This window comes from Crocuta crocuta, unplaced genomic scaffold (assembly GCF_008692635.1).
Source record: "Crocuta crocuta isolate KB4526 unplaced genomic scaffold, BGI_CrCroc_1.0 scaffold108, whole genome shotgun sequence".
Classification (NCBI taxonomy): domain Eukaryota; kingdom Metazoa; phylum Chordata; class Mammalia; order Carnivora; family Hyaenidae; genus Crocuta; species Crocuta crocuta.
This window is the reverse complement of record NW_027532825.1, coordinates 2,662,480-2,681,182: the sequence shown is the minus strand read 5'-3', so window position 1 is coordinate 2,681,182 and position 18,703 is coordinate 2,662,480. Positions and strand designations below refer to the sequence as shown.

Here is an 18,703-nt window from a genome sequence, read left to right as displayed (position 1 = left end):
AGATGTTCCAAAGCCCGAAAATCAGCGAGCACAGGAGGAAGAGCCAGCGTTCCCGTTAAGGCCAGTGCACGTCGGGGAACCGGCCCAGCTGGCACGCACGTGTGTGTGTCTTTTGGCCCTGCGTGTCTGACTGGGTTGCCAACGTTTACAATTTTGGAGACCTAACATAAAAATCAAGAGTTCTGGGGGCGCCTGGGTGGCTCAGTCGGTTAAGTGCGTGACTGACTCTTGGTCTCGGCTCAGGTCACGATCTCAAGGTGCAAGGGTTCGAGCCGCGTGTCGGGCTGTGTGCTGATAGTGTGGAGCCTGCTTGGGATTCTTTCTCTCTCTGTCCACCCCTCCCCTGCTTGTGCTCTGTTTCTCTGTCTCTCAAAAATAATTAACATGAAAAAAATTTTTTAAAAATCTTGATTCCTGGATTCTCTTCAGAGGCCAGCCACCCTGGGTCTGCGATCCCTCCAGGTAAGTTTGGAAGGGTCTCAATGCTGCTTTCTTGAGAGAAAACTGAGCGTTTGGGGCTGTTCCCTGGAGCCACCTCCACCCTCATTATTTTCCTGGCCCCTGTGGGCCTTGGAGTTTGCAACCCCAGCTTTATACCCATAGGTTCTTGCTTCGCATAACCCTGAACTTTGAGGAAAAGCACACACTTGGAAAGAAATACGGGATGCACCGCACTACCTCCTCGGAGTTGGTCTAATCTATCAGATGGGAGAACTTCCATAAAACAACNTCTTGCTTCGCATAACCCTGAACTTTGAGGAAAAGCACACACTTGGAAAGAAATACGGGATGCACCGCACTACCTCCTCGGAGGAGTTGGTCTAATCTATCAGATGGGAGAACTTCCATAAAACAAACTTATTTGTTTATTTACTTATTTACTTACTTACTTACTTATTTTTAATGTTTTATTTATTTCTGAGAGATAGAGCGTGAGCAGGGGAGGGGCAGAGAGAGAAGAAGACACCGAATCTGAAACAGGCTCCAGGCCCTGACCTGTCAGCACATAGCCCGACGCGGGGCTCGAACCCGTGAAAAGTGAGATCATGACCTGAGCCGAAGTCAGATGCTTAGCCGACTGAGCTGCCCATGCGCCCTTAAAATCACCTTTTTAAGGCATTCCCAGACCCAGGACCCATTTCAGGGTGGCTTTGCCTCAGTACAGAGACAGACAGCTCTCCGACACCTGCCAGGTGTCCAAGGATTCAACGCACTTCTGACACTATGGACTCACGGACACCCTCCGACCCCACAGGCGGAGGGGCTCAGTCCGACCAGGTGCTCCCTGCCCCCACCCTTGAGGGACACCAGCCCCGAGCTCCAGACCCATGGCTCCAGACTGGGGGCTCTAATGCCCTCCTTTGTAGGTTCAGTTAATTTGCCGGGATGAGTCACAGAACTTAGAGAAACACTTAGGTTGGCCCGTTTAATAAAGGATATGATAAAGGATGTGAATCAGTAGCCAGAGGAGAGGAAGAGAGGCATAACGACAGATACGATGTGGGGGCACAGAAATTCCATGCCTCTCCAGGCGCTGCTGTCTCCAACCTGCTCCCATTCACCAAACCTGGANCATAAAACAAACTTATTTGTTTATTTACTTATTTACTTACTTACTTACTTATTTTTAATGTTTTATTTATTTCTGAGAGATAGAGCGTGAGCAGGGGAGGGGCAGAGAGAGAGGAAGACACAGAATCTGAAACAGGCTCCAGGCCCTGAGCTGTCAGCACATAGCCCGACGCGGGGCTCGAACCCGTGAAAAGTGAGATCATGACCTGAGCCGAAGTCAGATGCTTAGCCGACTGAGCTGCCCATGCGCCCTTAAAATCACCTTTTTAAGGCATTCCCAGACCCAGGACCCATTTCAGGGTGGCTTTGCCTCAGTACAGAGACAGACAGCTCTCCGACACCTGCCAGGTGTCCAAGGATTCAACGCACTTCTGACACTATGGACTCACGGACACCCTCCGACCCCACAGGCGGAGGGGCTCAGTCCGACCAGGTGCTCCCTGCCCCCACCCTTGAGGGACACCAGCCCCGAGCTCCAGACCCATGGCTCCAGACTGGGGGCTCTAATGCCCTCCTTTGTAGGTTCAGTTAATTTGCCGGGATGAGTCACAGAACTTAGAGAAACACTTAGGTTGGCCCGTTTAATAAAGGATATGATAAAGGATGTGAATCAGTAGCCAGAGGAGAGGAAGAGAGGCATAACGACAGATACGATGTGGGGGCACAGAAATTCCATGCCTCTCCAGGCGCTGCTGTCTCCAACCTGCTCCCATTCACCAAACCTGGAAGCCCCCCAACACTATCCTTTTGACATTTTATGGGGGCTGTACTGCATAGTCAGGACTGACTAAGTCACTGGCCGACGGTGGATGTGGACCACATATCTACGAGAAATAGGTTCTGGTTCTGGTCATCTGAATGACCAAATAGATATTTCCTCTGAATTGCACTAACGCACTAACTACAGTCATTCCATGAGCAGTCCTGGGGCCGAGAGGAGATCCCAAGTCTGCAGCAGACAATGGAACAGTACAGACAGAGCTGAGGGGCTCAGAGGCTATCTTATCTCTTGAGACTGCCGGGCTGATGGGAGCCCAAAGAAAAGTGACCTGCCACAACAATTCATGGCGCCTCGTTTCCAAACTAACCATGGTGATTTTGACAATGCAACCACTCGAGAGTGAGGGACCATATACTGTGCCAGGCACACTGGACACTTGTAGGCTCAGGACACCTCTGAGTGGTGGGGGCATTCTCTCTGCAAAGTCACGTGGACTCTCGAAGGCCGGGCAACTCATTAGGGCTGGGGGACCCCCTGTGGGTCCATCAGAGCCCCCTCCCTCCTCCCTTCCATGGCACCCCAGAGATAAGGGCAGAAAAACATCCCATACTCCCTGCTGGGAGAAAGCCCCAAGTTCCAAAGACACCATGATTATCCCCGGCCGCGGCCGTGGCCACGGGCAATGTTAACTCTCCCATTTGGGCAGAGAGCAGCAGTGCTTGGCATCAGGGGTCAATGCCAGCAAAGCAAATGAGGATTTGCAAGAGTATTCCTGGGGCCAGAATGAAAAATGTCTGATTAGCTTGGATGCAGAGCTTAGGAGAGGCGATCGCCACGTGCAGAGTCCACCTGGGGACTGCTATAGAAAGTGATTTTTTAAAAATGTCAAATGGACTAAGAAGGAAATAACCACAATTGTTCTCTGCTCTCAGAGATGCAAANCCAGGGGGGGGGGGGGAAGGGGAGATTAGAGTAAGGACCACCTTCTAATGTTCCGGCAGCGAGTGAAATACAAACTTGGCCTCGGAATCACCCTTAAGAGTGACAAGTTACACATTAAAATTATTAGAGACTGTAATTAACAGATGGGACAATGCTTGTGATAAATCCTTGGGCAACAATAAATCCAAATGAATTATTATTGACAATTATAAAGATTGTGTGTGTTCAGTTGGAACAACACGGGACAGATACAAAGGCCTTGGTTTATTTTGGTGACTGGCTTATGGACTCATGTTCTTATTCTAGTTTATTTTTGTTAGTATTTCCAAAACATCGTTTGCGTGGATTGGTTCTTAAAATTACCTAAGGGTGGGGGCGCCTGGGTGGCTTAGTCGGTTAAGCGTCCGACTTTCGCTTAGATCATGATCTCGCGGTTCGTGGGTTCGAGCCCCACGTTGGGCTCTGTGCTGACTGCCAGCTCAGAGCCTGGAGCCTGTTTCAGAGTCTGTGACTCCCTCTCTCTCTGACCCTCTCCTGCTCATGCTGTCTCTCTTTCTCTCTCTCCTAGAAATAAATAAAACATTAAAAAAAAATTACCTAAGGGTGAACAAAACTGACGGACCACAGAGACTTAACCTGCCTTTCTGTATAAGAATGGAGAAAACAAACAGTGGGTCCTGGGGAGAATGACATGGCAAAGAACCCAGTGAGGGAAAGGGATGTAGGGGGTGGGGAGGGGGCATCCAGGAAGCCAGGGTAGAGCTCAGAGGCACTGGGAGAAAATAGAGTTCCTTCTCTACATCACACTTGAAAATAAACCCAGGTTGTTGTGAAGCCCAGATAAGAGAAAGCAACACTAAACTTTTACAAGAAATTCAGATAGTCTTCGGTCCTTCAGGGTATGAGAAAGGGCTCTCAAAGATGCAAAAGAATTCCCACATTTGGGGAAAGGGGGCAAATTTGACAATATCAAAATTATTAAGCAATTTTTATGCAATGAAAGAAAACAAAGTTACATTCAAGCCACAGTCGAAGACTTTCTGTGGACAGTCAAGAGTTGATTTACAGATTAAGAAGAAATTGATGAATTTTTAATTTTTTTATTATTTATGTATTTTCTAAATGTTTATCTATTTTGAGAGAAAGAGAGAGAGAGTGACCGGGGAGGGGCAGAGAGAGAGGGAGAGAGAATGAACCCCAAGCAGGCTCCACGTGTCAGCGCAGAGCCCAAGGTGGGGCTCGAACCCACGAGTCGTGAGATCACGGCCTGAGCTGAAACAAAGAGTCAGACTGACTTAACGGACCGAGCCACCCAGACGCCCTGTAATTTTTTTTTTAAAAAGTAACATCCCAGGTTTTGTTTGTTTTTTTTTTTTTATGAGCAGCCTATGAAAAGACCATTCTTACGCTAATGTACACATGGTAAGATGCTCATTCTTACTGATCAGAAAATTGTAAATTAAAAAGCACATGAAATGCTATTTGAACCTGTATGACGGCTGAGTGTACGAGGTGTGCTGATGACAGGCGCTGGTGCAGGTGAGGCCTGGCGGGCCATGAGAGGCCCCTGGAGGGTGGGGAAGCCAGGCAATCATGGTGGAGAGCAGCTGGCCAAGCATCCATAGTGGAAGATGACTTTTTCTGAATGTCTAATATTTTCTTTTCTAGAAAAGTCTCTACTTGTGAGCAGGGACATATGTACAGCTTCCTCACTGTTTCCAGTGGTGTGACCTCAGTGCCCATTAGTTAAAAGTTCAAAAGAAAAATAAGGAGCCCCTGGGGGGCTCAGCCGGTTGAGGCCTGACCCTTGAGTTCAGTTCAGGTCGTGATCCTAGGGTCATGGGATCGAGCCCCGGCGTCTGGCTCCGTGCCCCCCTCACCTCACTTGTGAGCTCTCTTTCCCTCTCTGAAATTAAAAAAAAAGTTTTAATTAAAAAAAATAAAAAGAAATGAACTAATGAGACCTGTATTGTCATGGATCAATCTTGAAAACATGATCTTGAGTGAAAAAAGGACACTGAGATTATGGTCCTATTTATATAAAAGGAAGAACAAACTAGGCACTCTTAGGTACCACAGTAGGACCTTGGTTTGCGAGCACAATTCGTTCTGGAAACACGCTTGTCATCCAAAGCGCTCGTATATCAAAGCGCATTTCAAGAACCATTGGCTCAGCGTGATCACGTGACGTTCGGCGTCACGTATGCCTCCTATGGCAGGCTTTGCTCATTTATCAAATGAAAGTTTACTAGAAATACTCGCTCGTCTTGCGGAACACTCACGGGACAAGTTACTCGCAAGCCAAGGTTTTACAGCCCTTATAACCCCTGCATGTCTAGAAAGAGCGTGAAGACATGGTTGTGCATAACGAACCCCGGAACCGGGGAGTGGCAGCTTCGGAGAGCACCTGGCACGCACTTGTTGGGTCACCAGGACCCGAAGACCTTCCTCCTTGCGTCCAGGTCGGGCCCTCCCTCTCCAGCTGTCCTGTGACTCACCTCAAATGCCACCTCCCAGAGCTGTTCCTCTCCCACAGGGGGCTCTTCTGGGGGCCCAGCTCCGGGGTGCCAGCCAGGTCCTGGTCACTGCCGTCTTCCTGGTCCGTGGCCCACTTATCTTTGGATTTCACGCTGTCCTGCTGGGAATCCAGGGAGACGATGTCCGACGGGGAGCTCACTACTCCTGAGTCTTCGGTTGTGTCTTCGGAGGCGAAACAGCTGCCGACAGACACAGTCTCCTCGGCCTCGGACGGCATGGGTGGGGCCCTGTCCGAGCCGCAGGGACTGCCGGGCCCCAGGGGCAGGCTCACTGCACAAAACATGGCAAGGACAGGTCAGCCAGCGTGTTCGCACAGCGCCGATCGAGCGTAACGCCCACTTGCCTGCCTCCCCTGGACGGTGGAATTCAGGGTGCTGGGGATACAGAAAGGGTGCAGGGAATACAGGAAGGGTGCTGGGAATACCGATCAAACCCAACAGCTTCCTCCAGAAGCATCTCATAACTCAGAGGGTGCCGTATGCGTATATGTGCTGTCAAACGTCAGCATGTTCCGGACCAGCCTTTTGGCTTCTTATCCGTGTGTGTGTCTCTGGGAAGACACATTTAAAAATTCAGACAAATGACGCAGTGTATGCCATGCTTTCCAGCCTGACATTTGCTTTGACTGAAGTCTTAAAAAGAGTTCATTTGAAAAATAATCATTCCCAAATATAAACAGAATTAGAAGTAAATAATACCGTTTGGGAACTTCTGACAAATCTTTCATAGAAACATTCGAAATCTCCCCTAAAGTATGAAACGGCATGCTCTGTCAACATCTGGCATCCCCTTCATTTTGATCTTATTTATTTTCTTCACCCTTCGTTTTTTACATGCGCAAGAAGCTCTGGTCCAAGGAAGAGGTGATCCTGGAAGAATACCTCCAAGAAAAATCAGAAAGGACCAGAACGGAAGTGTCTTTGGTTGAGGTACTCCTGTCCCTGTGAGCACTAAGTGAGATCTACTACTGCAGAAAGAACGAGATGCAGAGGTCTGCAATGATCAGAGCCGGGGTTAAACTTAAATACTAACGATGGGGAGCATTGCAGCCATTTGGCACATCTACGAAGCAAGCTCTTCAGAGATACATTCAGTATGTGAGTACAGTGAGCCCCCAGGTTCCCGAAGGTCCCTGAATGTTCCATGCCTGCAGAAGGGCAGGAGGACACGACTCTGGGCCAGCTACACACCAGACTATTTTAGACCTCAAGACACACGATCTCAGCACTGTCCATGGTGGTCCAGGAAGCGAGGACTGTACTGTGTTGTCGTTTCAGGGTATCTTGTTTTAAAACAATGAATCGAGGCCGTAGGTGTGCCCAGAGCTCACTGCACATGATCACGCACCCAGAGTTCAGCGATGGCTGGCCTCACAGTGACAGGGTTTTAATCAGACAGCAGACTTAGCAACGTAGAATGAATGAACCCAAAAGAGCGCCAAGGAGAACATTCCTTGAGGGGCTGGCTTATTTAAGATCCCGGACAATGACATAAACAAGAGAGAAAAAAAAAAAAAAAAAAAAGATAGACATTTGACAACAGAGCTCGAAGGGAAAGACCGGGACACAAAGGAGGAATTGTTTAGAGGCACAAATGCCCAAGGCGATGTGTCCTGAACACAGCGAACGCTTTTAACAATACCCGCCTTCTCTGTTTTTTCCTGGCTTTTGTTGCACGGCTCTTAATGAGAGGGGCCCATACGGAGAAGAAACGCTGCGTCCAGATTAACGCAACAGGACTGTTCCTGCCGCTGGTTTGCTGACGAGCTGTCATACCTCGGGCGGCTGCCGGCCGCTCTGTCTGCACAGCCGGTGGCTCTGCCCTGAGATAGCATTCCGGGGGTGGGGGGACCCCACTCAGAGGGGCTCCACTGCACAGCCGTCAACGGCAGCCCAGATGGCCAGGCCAGACCCGTTTCCTGCCTCCCCTTTTGTGACCATCGCTGAACAAGCAGGTCAATTAAGTTCACACTTTTTCTCCCATGTGGTGTGGGACGCGGTGAAGGAGCAGGCGGGGTTCGGGTCACAGAGCCCTGCGTTCAGATCCGGGCGGAGCAGCCGAATGGCTACCAGGGCAGGGGGCTGGACCCCTCTGCCTCGGTTTCGTCTGGGAGGCCGGCTCCCGGGCCACCGCAGGACTGTGGCGAGGGCTGAATGTGATGCCCAAACACAGTGCAATGGACCTGGGACGCAGATTTCCGGTCCAAGAGTCTGGGAAGCCTGGGGACTCCTGGTGTACGAGGGGCAGACACATACACGAAGACCCACAGTGTCATCTGCTAATGCCACCTCTAGGTATGTCTGCACAGGTGGAAGAGGGCCGGCTGGTCGGAGGGCGGCGTCCGCACACAGCAGGTCACAAACCGGTGCTCGGTCCAGCCCCGGCGCCCCTCTTCCCACCCCAGGGGTCACCCGAGCTTGAAGTAACCCCCATGGCCTGCTCCCTGAAGCAGAACCCTCAACCGGCACCTGGCGGAGGCTTCGGGACCACCTGTGGCTNCCTCCGGGCACACGCACGTCCTGGACACTAGGAATACGTCCCTGGCGGACGGGGAAGGGAGGGGGGAGGGATGCCAAGCCCGCCCCATCCCCATTCTCTCCAGTTACGAGATCCAGAATGCTGGCCTGGGCTTGCTTTATATCCCACAGATGTTGGAAGAAAAAAAAGAAAAAAAGAAGTTGAAAGTCACTGCTCTAAATTAAGCCAACTGCAAACCTAAGTCGACAAGGTGTGAGAAGTCTATATTCGGCGTGGATGTGTGAAACCATTTTAACAATATACAGTAAAGGCTGCAATTACCGGAGCTCCCCTCTTGCCCGGGGGGAGTCCTTTCTAATGGACCGCCTTCCCAGGGAGGGGTCACTGCATCCTTGAACCCGCCGGACAGGTGGTCAGTGAGGGCCCACGCATGCGCCACCCCTGGGGTCCAGGGAGGGATCCACGGGGCAGGAGCAGGGAAGGGCGGCCTGGCTGTCAGGAGGACAGTCACCCAGGCATGGGAGGGACATGTGCATAAAGGCGCAGGGGGAAGGCACCCACCCCGGGGAATGGCCAAGGAGAGCTCAGCACGTGCAAGCACTCAGACCTGTGCCAACAACTTCCTGAAACACTCGATCTGGAGATAGGAAGGAACATTCCTGGGAGGCTCCAAGCTGGCTCCGTGTGGTTTTCATGTCTGTCTGCAGTCAACCCCGTCGGTCTGAGAATCTTCACGTAGAATCAGACATCCCCACCTCCCTCGCCCTGCCCTGGCTTCGAGTCTCCTCTGGTCTGGCTCCTACTGTTAACCCGGGGAGCTGTAACATATTGTGACAATTTCTGAATAAGATAATGGTGCAGGAGACTTTTTTTTTCTTTATCGATTCTAGACAGAAGCCCAAAACATAGAAGAAAAGCTTGGAGTGGCTCTGGCTATTATGTATGGGGCCCTCTAGATCCTTCTGTGCCCCTCCCTTAGCCCCTGATTCATGAAGCCAGTGGTCCGGGGACCCTGGCCTGGAATCTAGGGGCAGCACAAGAAGGACTGGGTTAAGAGCCCGAATCCCAAGTTCAGGTCCAAGTTCTACTGGGAACTTGGAACAGCCTTTCCCTTTTCTGTAAAATAAGCGTGTGGGTTCTGATGAGCAGAATCCCTTCTACCATTCTCTGAAATTCCGAATTTAAATGTAAGATGCAAAGGTTCTTTGGACAGCTGACCGGTGACTAATTAGGAATTGTAAAAGTGATACGTCATTGTCAATATCGTTTCTGCTGTCTTCTGTCGGCCCTAAATGTGAAACTCATGATTTTTGAGTTAATTAATTCGCTGGCAAGTCTGTTCTTCTCTTAAGGCGTGAACAACCTTTTTGAGCTAAAAAGTTATCATTGCAGGATTTTTGCAAATGTGAAAACCACACTTAATTTGTTTTCAGCAGAAGCCTAATATAAATTCTTGATTAAATTATCTTCCAAATGAATAGCCATAGTCCCTAAGGAATACTAACCCCTTCACTGCCCTCCACCTAAATTTCATAATCCCGTAGTTCAAATGCCCTTCTGTCTCAATGACAGCTTCTGGAAATTTCTCTAGCTAAGGTATAAAGAAGAAAAGGCTTACTTAAGGGTGCTAGTTCCTCAAGGTGAACACCATCATGTTCTGTTCAGTACCAGTTTCATCATTTACAGAGTTTTTCATTTACAGAGTCACCAAGGAAAATGTCAAACGCTAAATATAAGGATCCTCCAAATCTTGTAATGGATTCAGTTTTGAGTGATTTTCTTGAACGCAAGTGAAAGATCTTGTACCCTAAATCATGTTCTCTTGGTAGTTGTGACAAAGGGAGATTTCCCAAGGGTCACTTCTACCTCATTGATATGGACCAGAGACAATGTCTCACAGAAAGGATTCTTCTTCACCTCCTACGATTTCTACACACCATTCATAGCCAATAACTGATGCTAGTCTTTCATCTCCCACTACTTTGATCTAATTCCCTATGTTCTAAGTACTGGGAATAAAGGGAAAAATAGGGGAGATACTGGCAAAGTGTTCTTGAATTGGTAGTGCAAACTGATATGTGCTTGTCAATAAGTTTTGTCATCTACATCCCCAATTAATTTTGAACTACCACGTAGCACATTTCATTGACACCTGAAAATCTCCATCTTGAGTTCGATGGGTTGCAACAGATGTGATTTCTACTGCATTATAAATATCAATACTTTATAAAAAGCGTTGCATCATTTTTCAATGTGATCAGAGGAATCTGAACGTGACAGTATTTGGATGCCTGGAAGCTTCCATGTAAAAAGGAGTGAGCAAATTCTCCTTACAACAGACAGCATTTTACAGCATGTATCTCATCTTTCTTGAACTCCTTTCTGTTCCACAACCCCACAGAATCCCATCCTAATTAATGAATGCCTTTATACTTGAAGATTTTTTCTTTATTAATCAGATTTCTTTGTATAAAATATGTATATAAATTAAAATTTAATTATTTCCTTTCACCGTAACATGGCAGTGATTAATTCTTTTTCTACACTGAGTGGTTATCTCTGTGATAATGAATAGAAACCAGTCAATACAAATTGCGTACCTATTTTCAAAATGTTGGCACTTGTTAACATTGGCATTGTTAACAAGTGCCAATGGCACTTGGCACATTTCAATTAATTCCTGAGCCTGGGTGGCTCAGTTGGTTAAGCATCCAACTCTTGATTTTGACTCTGATGGTTCCTGGCATCAAGCCCCGCATAAGGCTCTACATGGACAGCATGGAGCTTTCTTGGAATTTTCTCTCTGTATCTCTCCCTCTCTCCCCACCCCTCCCCCACTCTCTCAAAATAAATAAATAAACTTTAAAAAATAAATAAAATGACTAGATTATTTATCACTAGCATGAGGCAGAGTCTGGCATAAACCTAGTTCATATTTTTCATTCTCACTGATATTAAGCACTGGGAAACCTTGTTCACATCCACAAGTATTTGGTTAGTTAAGCTTCTAAACGTTTCCTCTGTGATATATCTCTTAATTGATCTGTCACAAAATTGATGTGTAATGAACTATAATCCAATGATGCGATTAGTTTGTCAACCAAACTTTGTTCAGTTTGGTTGGAAAGGAAACTTGGAAGCTGCCCGATGGCCAAAAGGATTTGCTGCCAGTTAAGTCCTTTGACTTCCTACCTGCTCAACCCTCTACGAAGAATTCCATTTGTCCTTTTGTCGGGCATCAGGAATAGGTCTGTCCCTCTCAGGGAACTGCGCCCAAGTGAGATGCCCAACAAGTGAGTGCTACACTTGTCTTCCGTGAGGGAGAAGGGCCTTCCTCCGAGTAGAGCTGGGGGAATGTGTGCATTGAGGCTCCCAACAGGTGAATTCTCAGGCACCTGGCTTGTAAGGAAGAAGACATACAGAGGCATAACCTCTGGCAATGGCTTCCTTGGGACGTCTTGGTTGGTCTTCCCAGGGATATGTGTCCTCCAGGTTAAACCCACCGACACACACAAGTCGGTTATTTTAAGAGCAGGGGTGCAGAGTGCATGGGGAGTGCTACAAGAAGACAGAAGCGGGGTTGTTCCATCTAACTCGAGGGGACGCGACAGTGACCACTAAACAAGCATGGTTCGGGAAGGCGGAGGACAGAAGGATCAAAGAATGGGCAAAAGCATGGAAACGCGGACCTGAATGGGAAACACCGGGTCCGGTGGGAAGTGGCTGGACCCTAAGGTGTCTCCTGTGACATGTGTCCACGTGGGAGTACTAGTGTGCGAATGTGCAGGGGGAAGAGGCTGGATTCCAAGGAGACCCTCTGTCACCAGAATTATATGGATTCTGCCCTGGCTGGTGGCCCTAATCCTGCCTACCTTCTTTTCCTCTACTTCATTCCTTAGGTAGTTTGCTCAGAAGTTTAGGTATTCAGTCCTCTTCGAAATGACAGCTTCCTTAGTTGGATGGGCACTATTTAACATTTAAGTTAGCATTCTTGTCCCAAAGGCCGGCAGCTGGGCCCCTCAAAGGTACTGCACGATGCAGGTAACAGTACAGCCAGGTCACTATAGAAGAACATCACACACACACACACACACACACACACACACACACACACACACAATTTCCTTCAAGAAGGCAGGATAATGTAGACTTTGAAAGCACTAATGGATCTAAAACAGATTCGCTGGAATCTGGATTCTCTTAAGAGTCAAGTGATGTACTCTTGGTATGATCAACGGATATTTCTCCAGAGCCTGAGACGTACATTTAATCCTAGAATTCTAATGTGCCCAGAGAAATGGGCAGGGAAACTGTCAATTTCCACCACTGTAAGGCAGGGCTGGGTTCCAGTCACTGTTCTGTTAAAGACATATAGAGGCGACAGCTGCTGTTTTTGTCCGACCTGCACTATCCCTCTTCCTGTTAGTGCTAAATGAATTCCTTCTTCCTGGGGCTAACCTATTTCTCAACATCTGAGTGAGCCTAACAACTGCTCCTAACTACCCTGGGCCATGGGGAATGGGCATGGGATGACCAAAATCTGGCCAATTTAAACCGTGCCCACAACTGTAGGCCAAAGAAAGGCATGTGTGCTCAGCTGAACAGATCAAGGCTTGTCCCTGGACCTTTCCACCAGAGTTGCTGGGTAAGCTGGTCTCACTGGGCTGGAGTCAACGGAATGGGGGCGTCTTGGATAAATAGTCATTTGGACTAGCACGTGGAGAGAGCTTGCCGAGGGATGGGAGAAAAATACAGTGCTAAGGCAGTAACTGGGTACCTGGACTCAGCCATGACTATGATGAGGATTCATCTCTTAGAAGTCTCAGTGATGTGAGCAAACACCTCCTACAAAAACCCACTTCTCTTAACCACTTCCAGACATCTTTCTGTCTCTTGGAACTAAAGAGTCCTGTCTAATCAATGTGTAAATGACCCTGATGTTTTCATCAGTGTACCTATAATGTGTATTAAATATAAATACCAGAATGTCAAAATATTCATTACAAATATTAGATACGTTAATATGTTTATTAACATATTAACTAGAAATATAAAATATGTAATTATAATATATAAATAAATATATTTTTTAAATGTATCATATATAAATTAATTATAACATGATTATAAGTATAGTATATAAAAATAAAATGCAAATTAAAACACATTACTATTTTACATTATGGAGTTTCCATGATAGGCACTTTTATGAAATGCAACAATTGTATATCACACCTTTCCCTTTTCTAGATTTATTTTCCATTATTTGGATTACATGTTTGAGTAGTTGTATCTTCAGCGAAACCTAATTTGGATTTAGTTACTGTCCAAGCCCTCTTGTGTCTGAAGACTGTCATCATTTAATCCATATCCTTGACGATGCGTATGGCTAAATCCAAGCAAGATTCAGATCACAGTCTTTGTTCAAGATTCTATTCTTGGTTCCTTCTTTTCTTTTCTAAAAAAATTTTTTTAATGTTTTATTTATTTTTGAGAGAGAGATAGAGACAGCATGAGCAGGGGAGGGTCAGAAAGAGAGGGAGACACAGAATCTGAAGACAGGCTCCAGGTTCTGGGCTAGCTGTCATCACAGAGCCCTATGCGGGGCTCGAACCCATAAACTGTGAGATCATGACCTGAGCTAAAGTCGGACACTTAACCGACTAAGCCACCTAGGCCCCCTGGTTCCTTCTTTTCTGGCATCTTGCCTCACAGATGAGCACCTGCTGGCCAACATAGTTCTTTCTGACTATATAACCTTATTTCGTGAAGCTGGTAAGCATTTCCTCTTTATCTGTGAATATCAAAAATTTCACCCAAATCTGTCCGTGAATTGAATTTCCAAGAGGTTTTGGATGGCCTTTTATTCATTTACTTTTCAATAATTCCCTGCTCTTGTTTTATGTATGTGATAGTCTATTATAATTCTCTGAGGCAAAGACAAAAAATATTTAAAGTTCTATACTGTTTCCTAAATAATTCTACTTCCTTTGGGGTTAGCTCCTCTGATCAGTTTGTTTTTCCTCTTTCATGCATTAAGAATAAAAAAAAAAGATTTTTTTAGTGATTCTTGACTATTTTCACGTGTCTAAATGAGGATATCAATAAGACGGAGTGGATTTCTTTGGCTCATGGGAACATCACCATTTCCTTAGGATACAACAGAAAACCTTATGACAGATTGGACTAAGAATTCCATGGGGCAGAGAAGGAAGTCACCTTCTGGAAAGGACTCCTTTGGGATGAGGTATTTGGTTTCTCCAAGCAGCCATAATGGTTGACCGTCCTTCAGTTAAGCTCAGTCATCTCAAAACTAAAGTTTCACTGTATTGTCATATACCTGTTTTAGCAAATACACAGGATTCTTTCTTCATGCTGATGTCTGGCTCTAAGGGTCGCCTAAAATATTAGACCACTGGCTAATTACTCCCAGATAGTATAGTCCAACGCTGATATTTGAAAGTCATATAATGGTAGCTGGGTGTAGACATTCTGCAGTGTTCAAATGGATACTATTTACCTGCATCCAATGTAATCCAATGCCCTCTGCAGTGTGGATATCGTGACTCCTATTTTGCGATTTATAAAAGAAGCCCCAGCCAACACATTATTTCATCTCTCCCTGAGGATATGTGTTGCAGAAGCCGATTCTGCCAGGCCCATTAAAGGGGCAAGTCCATTCAAAATCACGCAAAGTCACGTGTTAGGTGAGAGTCAAATTAGGGTTCTTTTCACCAAGTAATGAATTTCACGGAGAGTACCTACATTTCAATTTTTCTAAGGGACAAGATTTTCTTCAGTGTCCTATGGAACAAATCTTGATTCCATTTGTTTGCAGACGTCAGTATATTCTAAAATGCCTTTGAGAAAGAAAGCTCAGGCTGTTCGTACATGTATATTTCTGGGGTCTCATGTCTGAAGGAAGCATGTACTTTATGTTGGCAAGAACAAAGCTGATGCTTTTTACCTTTCGTCATCAAAATAGAAACCCTGTCTCCAGGTAGTCTGGAGTATTAAGGCACATGAATTGTATTTAATTAACACCTCCGAAAATCTGACGTTCAGGGACTTGCCAAGCTGCCAAGGGATTCGATTTTGAATGGACTGTGAGTCAGGTCTGGCATGAAGCAAGGGTGAGTCCCGTTGCCATTTCAGACAGGCAATCTAAGAAAAATACCATCCGTTCCCTCCGCTAATTTCTTCCACATTCCATCCCTTATTGCTGGATGGGACAGAACAAAATGAGTGGTCTACTTTGGCTTAGCTTTCCAGAATGCTCTGTTCAGCCACTGCTCCTGATCCAACTTTGGCATCAAAATGACCCGAAGCAGAATATTTTCGCAGGATTATAGAGGGCTGTTGCTACCACCTATTAATGTTCTCACTGTCTTTCATAAAAGTAACCATTTCAGTTTGTCCCTAAATCCAGATGGTCCTTTCTCCCTCTTTTGATTAAATGAATGTGTGTCATCATCTGACACAGTGTTCTCCCTCACCTTTGGTTGTCACAAAATGTGGAGGTTGGTGGGCACAGACCAAATTGTCACTGCAAGAAAACATTCCAGGAGGTGTTTTTAAGAAAGAAACTAGGGGCGCCTGAGTGGTTCAGTTGATGAAGCATCTGACTTCGGCTCAGGTCATGATCTCACTTTTTGTGGGCTCGAGCCCTGCATCATGCTCTGTGCTGACAGCTCGGAGCCTGGAGCCTGCTTCGGATTCTGTGTCTTCCCCTCTCTCTCTGCTGCCCCCCACTCGCACTCTGTCTCTTTCTCTCAAAAATAAATAAAACAGTAGAAAAAATAATTAAAAAAAAAAAGAAAGAAACTAAACAGAAAAAGACTTTGCTTTCTGTAAGGTGGGTTAGATTACAACGTTCTTGGTCAGCCTGTCTTTCCCGTGTCCTTACCGATGGTTTCTGAAGTGTTATCGCCTGTAACATGTACTAAACACAGTTAACGCTTCAGGCTGATGGGTGTAAGGACACGTTTTTTCCTTTGTGCCTTGGTGCTCATGTCTAGAGACCCGAGGAGCCCCAGCAGCGTGCCTTGATGGCTCTGGTCACCGGCTGGGCTCACTAAGAGACTACGGCGTTTCAGTGGAATTGAGGCCACTGCTGGCGTTTCTTCCCCACCCTGGACTGACTGGCCCTGGCATCTCTCTGTGCTGGTGGCTGCTCCCTCCTACCTCTCCGTTTCGTGGACAGGGTATCTCTCTTGAGGGTCTGTGCGCGGGCGGCAGCCCGTGCGGTCTGCGGGCTCCAGAGCAAGCCCATGGGAACAGAGCCTGGGCCCTCGCAGCTCTCCTTGCTCTTCTATTCTGTGCCTGCCTTCCTTCTCATTTTCAGGCCATTACGATTTCATTTGCTCTCTTGCAAGAGCAGCTGTGCATTTAAAATGATCAATGCGTGGGGCGCCTGGGTGGCTCCCGTCGGTTAAGCGTCAGACTCTTGATTTCATCTCAAGCCATGATCTCAGGGTTCGTGAGATCGAGCCCCGTGTCGGGCTCTGCACTGACACTGAGGGGCCTGCTTGGGATTCTCTCCCCCCGCCCTCTCTCTGCCCCTCCCCGGCTCGCTCATGCTCTCTCTCTAAAGAAACATTTTAAAAAGTGATCACTACAGAAGATGGAGCATTTTGAGATGCTCTGTGTCAGAAGGGGTTTGCAGGGCATTTAACCCTGTGTATTGCCAGCAACGTAAGGAATCTCAACTTGCTTGAACTTAGAATGGGTTTCCCACCCACGCTTCTTGTCTCAGCTGTGTCTCCCTGTTATCCAGGTGCAAAACCTTTCCTCCCTTCAGGGCAGACAACTCAGGTGCGGTCGGGACAACGGCCATAGGCAGCTGGAGCAGCCGGAGAGGCCACCCTTGCAGAGCAGGGACGGGAATCCTTGCAGGGAGAAGCAAGTGAATAGCCCACCGCAGGGCTGACCACCACCTGCCCTTCCGGCTGGATGCATGTCCTCCTCGAGTTCTCAGAAGAGGATTTCTCTTTCCTCTTGCAAGTCCTCCTCCCTCCGGGCTTCCTCAGGCCCTCCCTCCTCCACCCCCGCGGAGATCTGCAGCTGTCCCCGCTCGAGCCTCCTCCCCGGCCTCACAACGCCCACAGCATTGTCACCGCAGTCCTGGCGCCGTGTCTCGCCAGACTGGAGGCACAGCCCTGCAGGAATGCAGGACAGAGTCCTCTCTCTGAGGCCACAGTGAAGACTCCATGAGACGGCGCATGTAGGGGAGCGGGGCACTCAGTAACGGCAGCCATGATGACCGTTAGCAGGCACTGGACCTCACTGGGCCGCTTGGCCACCAAGCATCCAAATCTGGAAAGCATGGTTCATGAGGCTGGCGTGCACCAGAATCCCCTGGAGGGCTTGTTAGCGTAGACTGTGCAGCAACCCCTCCCCCCGGGTTTCTGGGTCCGAGGGTCTGAGGTGCCCCTCACCCCACCCCAGGGCCTGCACCTGCTCACGGGTTCCCAGTGGTGCTGAGGCTCGTGATCCAGGAGAAGTGCCTTCCCCAGCTCTTCAAGGGTCACCTGGCCTGCTTGCACCTCCCCCTTGGCTAAGCCGCAGCTAAGAACAGTCTACACCTAAGTCAGGTGGCTTCCGTCCTCTGCCTCCTAAAACCTCTTCACTGCGGGGTTCCAAAGACAAAAGACACTGGAAATAATGAGCAGACCCGCTGAAATAAACCTCCGGGTCAGTCCGCAATCTCAAGATGCAGGGGTGTTTTTCTCCACAGAATGCTCTCCACAAAGTTACAGTGACATCTTCCTCAAAACAGAAGGGCAGGGGGCGCCTGGGTGGCTCCGTCGGTTAAGTGTCCGACGCTGGATTTTGGCTCAGGTCGTGATCTCATGGTTCATGGGATGGAGCCCATGTTGGGCTCTGAGCTGACAGTATGGAGCCTGCTTAGCATTCTCTCTCTTTCTCTCTCTCTGCCCCTCCCCTGTTCACGCTCTCTCTTTCTCAAAATAAATAAATAAACTAAAAAAAAAACCCCAGGTGGAATCAATTACTTCCAGAAATTACATTAGAGCATTTTCAGAAGACAGAATGAGGAAGTGACTTACAAACACAAAACGCATCCCAAGTGGTTGCAAAATATGCCCACAACAGGCAATGGAAAGAAATCCCCCCGGGGCAGCGTGGGGACTTGGTGGGAGAAGGAGAGGTGAGAGGCGCTGTTGCTCCTGGAGGCTTGCTTTGGGGCAGGCAGGTATGGAACAGGCAGAGCCGAAGGAAAATGGGATCCTGAACCATCTGGAAAACACAAATGCCAGGCAGAGAAACAAGACTCTAAAAGTCACATGTGTTGAAAAGGCGGTCACAGACCTTGTGAGAATCACCTTGACAAGCCTGGGAAAGAAGTCTCATCAACAAGAGTGAAAGCATCGGTCCCCAAGAATCACCGTCCCACATTTCTGCAGCACTCCGGGAGCCCACGATATCAGCTCC

At 47.8% G+C, this 18,703-nt stretch overlaps 1 protein-coding gene across 1 annotated transcript in view; it reads right to left on the bottom strand.

Moving 5' to 3' along the window:
- Positions 1-18,703, bottom strand: part of COBL (cordon-bleu WH2 repeat protein) — a 159,960-nt gene that overhangs the window by 17,721 nt on the left and 123,536 nt on the right. The window contains exon 17 of the mRNA XM_077781151.1: positions 5,734-6,043. Within this exon, the coding sequence (XP_077637277.1) occupies positions 5,734-6,043 (310 nt within the window). The remainder of the gene's footprint in view (positions 1-5,733; positions 6,044-18,703) is intronic.